This window comes from Oncorhynchus gorbuscha, linkage group LG23 (genome assembly GCF_021184085.1).
Source record: "Oncorhynchus gorbuscha isolate QuinsamMale2020 ecotype Even-year linkage group LG23, OgorEven_v1.0, whole genome shotgun sequence".
Lineage (NCBI taxonomy): Eukaryota > Metazoa > Chordata > Actinopteri > Salmoniformes > Salmonidae > Oncorhynchus > Oncorhynchus gorbuscha.
In genome coordinates this window covers 4,079,970-4,086,163 of record NC_060195.1, presented here as the reverse complement: position 1 = coordinate 4,086,163, position 6,194 = coordinate 4,079,970, and the positions used below count along the sequence as shown (strand labels likewise).

Below are 6,194 nucleotides of genomic sequence, written 5' to 3'. Positions count from 1 at the left end.
TGTCCTGTCTCCTGTCTGTCTGTCTGTCTGTTGTCTGTCTGGTCAGTAAAGGTGTCTGTCTGTCTGTCTGGGAACAGTCTGTCATTTGTCTGATTACTGTCCTGTTAGATGTTATCTGTAGTCTGTCTGTCTGAGAGTCTGTCTGTCTGGTGGTGAGACACTCTGTCTGTTCTATGTGCTTAGAAAACACATCACTGTTCATCACGTCTGGACTGATAACTGTCTACTGTCTGTCTGTCAGATACACACTGTCTATCATCTCACTATAATGGTGTTCAGTATACCTAGTTACCACTGGGTGACTGGTCTGTCTGTGTCTGTCAGTATCTGTCTGTCCATCCATGTCTGAGGACGTCTGGAGATGAAGTCTGTCTGTCACTAGGGTCTGTGTCTGTGAACGTTGTTTCCTTGAAGTAGGTTTTGGGGTTTTGATCATGGTGGATGGTGGATCAGCCTCTGCCTCTGGTTTCAAAAGTCTGCATTTTTGTCTTCAGTCTGTCAGGAAATTGTGTTTTCTGTGTCTTAACCCTCTGTCTCAACCATTCAGATGCCTAACCCTAATGCCTACATTTAACTCTGATTTTACTGTCATTTGGAGTCTGAATGCCTAAACTTAATCTTAAACACTTTGATGTTTGGAACAAATTCAAAATTTGTCTGTTTGAGAAAAGAGGAAGGATTAATGTTTCTGTCTGTCTGTCTGTCTGTCTGTGTCTGTCTGTCTGTCTGTCTGTCTGTCTGTCTGTCTGTCTGTCTGTCTGTCTGTCTGTCTGTCTGTCTGTCTGTCTGTCTGTCTGTCTGTCTGTCTGTGTGTCTGTCTGTCTGTCTGTCTGTCTGTCTGTCTGTCTGTCTGTGTCTGTCTGTCTGTCTGTCTGTCTGTCTGTCTGTCTGTCTGTCTGTCTGTCTGTCTGTCTGTCTGTCTGTCTGTCTGTCTGTCTGTCTGTCTGTCTGTCTGTCTGTCTGTCTGTCTGTCTGTGTCTGTCTGTGTGTGTGTGTGTGTGTTCTATCTCCAGTCTATACCAGTGTAGTGGCTAACACGGTACAGAGTTATATTTTGATGTTAAATGCTTTTTCTTCTTTTGGATCCATATTAAAATATAATGTACATTTCTATACAAAGTAGTGGTATAATAAAGTGTCTTATTACCGGTAAAACAAATAGTATGTTAAAATGCTTTTAGAACAGCGACACATTTGGGAATTTATAACAATTTGTTTTTGATGCAATTAGCATTTATAGGGACGAAGAAATTTGGAAAACAGATTCATGGTACCGCGAGTTCAAACCAACGAGTTACACTGAGACAATGTGGTAAGTCACTAACAATATGGGCTTGTATCCCACATGGCACCCTATTCCCTATATAGTAGTGCACTACTTTTGACCAGAGCCCTATGGGTGCCCTGGTCTGAAAGTAGTGCACTAAATAGGGAATAGGGTGCCATTTGAGACGTAACTATGGTAATTCACTCATGTTGTTCAGAAAACTTTGGTTACCAATTCTGCTGACAAAAACATTACGTAAAGTGATAACACTATTATTATTATTATAGAAAAGAAAAAACACATTTAACATATCTATTATAGAAAAGTATTTACATATTATACTGAACAAAAATATAAATGCAACATTTAAATTATTTGTTCCATTTTTCATGAGCTTGAAATAGAAGATTCCAGAAATGTTCCATACGCACAAAACACGTTAGCTCTTTAAAAATTTGTTTTTACCATCCCTGTTAGTGAGCTTTCCACTTACCCAGTCATGTGAAATCCATAGATTAATCCATAGATTAATCCATAGATTAGGGCCTAATGATTTTATTTCAATTGACTGATTTCCTTCTATGAAATGCAACTCTGTAAAATTGTTAAAATTGTTGCATTATTGTGTTTATAGTTTTGTTCAGTCTGGTTTAAAATGCTGCTCCAACACCCCTGACTTTCCCTTCTGGTTTAGAATGCTGCTCCAACACCCATGGCCTTCCCTTCTGGTTTAGAATGCTGCTCCAACACCCCTGACTTTCCCTTCTGGTTTAAAATGCTGCTCCAACACCCCTGATCTTCCCTTCTGGTTTAAAATGCTGCTCCAACACCTCTGATCTTCCCTTCTGGTTTAAAATGCTGCTCCAACACCCCTGACCTTCCCTTCTGGTTTAAAATGCTGCTCCAACACCCCTGGCCTTCCCTTCTGGTTTAAAATGCTGCTCCAACACCCCTGGCCTTCCCTTCTGGTTTAAAATGCTGCTCCAACACCCCTGGCCTTCCCTTCTGGTTTAAAATGCTGCTCCAACACCCCTGGCCTTCCCTTCTGGTTTAAAATGCTGCTCCAACACCTCTGATCTTCCCTTCTGGTTTAAAATGCTGCTCCAACACCCCTGACTTTCCCTTCTGGTTTAAAATGCTGCTCCAACACCCCTCCTTCCCTTCTGGTTTAAAATGCTGCTCCAACACCCCTGGCCTTCCCTTCTGGTTTAAAATGCTGCTCCAACACCCCTGGCCTTCCCTTCTGGTTTAAAATGCTGCTCCAACACCTCTGATCTTCCCTTCTGGTTTAAAACGCTGCTCCAACACCCCTGATCTTCCCTTCCCTCTGCCCTATGGTTTAAAATCCAAAATGGTGCCCTATGGTCTCTACAGGAAGCCATTTCGTACACACATACACTACCATTTAAAAGTTCGGGTCACTTAGAAATGTCCTTGTTTTTGAAAGAAAAGCACATTTTTTTGACCATTTTTTTTTTAAAAATATTTCAATAAAAAAATCCGCCGAAATGAGAGAGTTTCCAGCTACAATAGAAATGAGAGAGTTAGTTAGTTACTACAGCTACAATAGAAATGAGAGAGTTAGTTAGTTACTACAGCTACAACAGAAATGAGAGAGTTAGTTAGTTACTACAGCTACAACATAAATGAGAGAGTTAGTTAGTTACTACAGCTACAACAGAATGAGAGAGTTAGTTAGTTACTACAGCTACAATAGAAATGAGAGAGTTAGTTAGTTACTACAGCTACAACAGAATGAGAGAGTTAGTTAGTTACTACAGCTACAATAGAAATGAGAGAGACAACGTCTACACTATATTTCTGATCAATTTGATGTTATTTTAACAGACCAAAAAACATGTTTTTCTTTCAAAAACCAGGAATGAGGAAGTGGCCCCAAACCTTTGAACGGTAGTATATATATGAGAGAGAGAGAGAGAGAGAGAGAATATTCCCATCTCACCTTAATAAACGGAGGAATTTTATAAATACGTAATCTCACCATGAGACATTTGGTACTATTAAATTTGAGGAATAAAAAGGAAAAATCTACATTAGGTCTTGAGCTTAGAGTAAAACAATTGTAGAAACCCCCTTCGGAAATGTATCTAACCGATAACTTAACTTTTCCTCTAAAAGACATACCCCAAAATAGAAAATATTGATTTGAGAGCATTAGAGCTGTGGAACGCCTCAACTGATAAATACAATTACAGACTCTGTCACTGTGGTGAGGTGAGGTTTCACTTTGACTTGATAAAGGACTGAGACAAAACATTCTAACAGCGTCTAGGAGATGTGTTCTTTAGAATCATGAGATGTGTTCTTTAGAATCATGAGATGTGTTCTTTAGAATCATGAGATGTGTTCTTTAGAATCATGAGATGTGTTCTTTAGAATCATGAGATGTGTTCTTTAGAATCATGAGATGTGTTCTTTAGAATCAGGAGATGTGTTCTTTAGAATCATGAGATGTGTTCTTTAGAATCAGGAGATGTGTTCTTTAGAATCAGGAGATGTGTTCTTTAGAATCAGGAGATGTGTTCTTTAGAATCAGGAGATGTGTTCTTTAGAATCATGACATAAAACCTATCGCCTGCCTAAAAGCTCATTGTGTTTTTACAGCCAGTTTTAAACCTTAGGTGATGACAGATGGATCAACCAATCAGATTACACCACAGGGTTAATGGATGGACAGTGAGTGGAGTGTCATAGACCCTATAGTGATAACATTCCTGGGGTTTTTCTTCACAATTATGGTCCAGTCAGTTGCAGAAATAAATCGACTCTGCTGTTTGACCCAGTGACAAAATGTCTCTGGTTGGTAAAGATGAGATGTTGAATGTGATCATCTTTGTCTCTGACTAAACGTAAACAGAGATAATCCAACATTGACATTGTGACAGTCTTTTCATGATGGATAATATGTCCATGGATAATATGATTATTTTGCATATTGCTACTTTGTGGCAAAGTATGGCCCATGTGTTGGTAAATGCTTGTCGGTCATCTCATCCTAAGTCTCTTGGACATAAGGCTATACTTTAAACCTTGATGGCTACTGAACTTGACTTAAACAACAAAGAGCTCTTTTGTACACCTGTCTGACATAGTTATATACCACACCGTGTACCAGATGTCCTCTTCAGTCCTGTGGCATAGTAACTTTGGACCGGGATTCAATCTGATCATGCTTTGTCGAGTACACGCCTTTTAAAAAGGCAAAAACCAATTGAGCCGACATCTGCAGTGTTTTACCTTGAATGTGATCTCCGCTAAATGTGGGAACATTGTCAACACATCCACAGTTGACATCACCATACGGATTGAATCCCTGCTTTACTTTGACCAAAACACATCACCCAGAAACGACTTCCCAGGTCCTGTTTTCTCCAGACATCTGGGTTCTGAATGGAGGCATGGGATAGATCTAACATTACATACATGAACCCTGTTCCCAAATCCTGCTTTCTGTTTAGCTCCTCTTGTCTCATAGAGGAGAGAGAGAGGAGTGTTTTGTTCTTCTCTTCTCTTTGTAGAGGAGGAGAGAGAGGGGTAGTGTTCCATGTTCTTTCCCAAATCTTCTCTCTCTTGAAGAGGAGGGGAGAGAGAGGGGGAGTGTTCCATTCTTCTCTCTTGTAGAGGAGGGGAGAGAGAGGGGGATTGTTCCATTCTTCTCTTCTCTCTTGAAGAGGAGGGGAGAGAGAGGGGTAGTGTTCCATTCTTCTCTTCTCTCTTGAAGAGGAGGGGAGAGAGAGGGGTAGTGTTCCATTCTCCTCTTCTCTCTTGAAGAGGAGGGGAGAAAGGGGGGGGGGGCGTTCTCCTATCTTGTCTGTATATTCTACCCTGTTCCAGTCCTCTCTCTGTTTAGGGGGCCAATCTCAAATGGCACCCTATTACCTAGTTAGTGCACCAAAGTAGGTGACTATCTAGGGAATAGGGTGCAGTATTGGGACAAAGCCTGGGCTAGCACTCTCCGTCTGAGACCAGGAAGATCATAGCTTCCTGTTTCCCGATGTCGGCCATGACGGTGGCCAGCTGGTTCAGGTTTCCACTGTGGAAGTGTTGGGCCTCCCACAGATCCAGAATCACACTGGTGGGACTCGCCTTGGACGCAAAGAAACTCATGTGCCTGGAGGGGAGGAGAGGAGAAGGAGAGGAGAGGAGAGGAGAGGAGAGGAGAGGAAAGGAGAGGAGAGGAGAAGAGAGGAGGGAGGAGAGGGAGAGAGGAGAGAGGAGGGAGAGAGAGGGAGGGGGGAAGAGAGATATTAATTTTCGTTATTAATTTGATATCTCGTAAAGTGAATTAATCCAGCCATGTTGTCTCTTGTCCTATGTTGAAGTGTCCTTCCCCCATGTTGTCTCTTGTCCTATGTTGAAGTGTCCTTCCCCCATGTTGTCTCTTGTCCTATGTTGAAGTATCCTTCCCCCAATACTGTGTGATGATCAACCATCAAGTTACTGACGTACTCTGTGTTCCTCTTCATCCCTACTATACAATACAATACTACACAACATACAATACTACACAATACTACACACCATACTATACCACACTATACTACACACCATACTATACCACACTATACTACACACCATACTATACTACACTATACTACACAACATACAATACAATACTACACAACATACAATACTACACTATACTACACAACATACTATACTACACTATACTACACACAATACAATACTACACAACATACAATACTACACAATACTACACACCATACTATACCACACTATACTACACACCATACTATACCACACTATACTACACACCATACTATACTACACTATACTACACAACATACAATACAATACTACACAACATACAATACTACACTATACTACACAACATACTATACTACACTATACTACACACAATACAATACTACACATTACATTACAT

General features: G+C 40.7%; 1 protein-coding gene across 1 annotated transcript in view; it reads right to left on the bottom strand.

The window, feature by feature from the left end:
* Positions 1-5,049: 5,049 nt before the first annotated feature.
* Positions 5,050-6,194, bottom strand: part of unc5a (unc-5 netrin receptor A) — a 610,423-nt gene continuing 609,278 nt past the window's right edge. Inside the window, exon 16 of the mRNA XM_046325030.1 lies at positions 5,050-5,399. Within this exon, the coding sequence (XP_046180986.1) occupies positions 5,234-5,399 (166 nt within the window). The 3' untranslated portion in view covers positions 5,050-5,233. The remainder of the gene's footprint in view (positions 5,400-6,194) is intronic.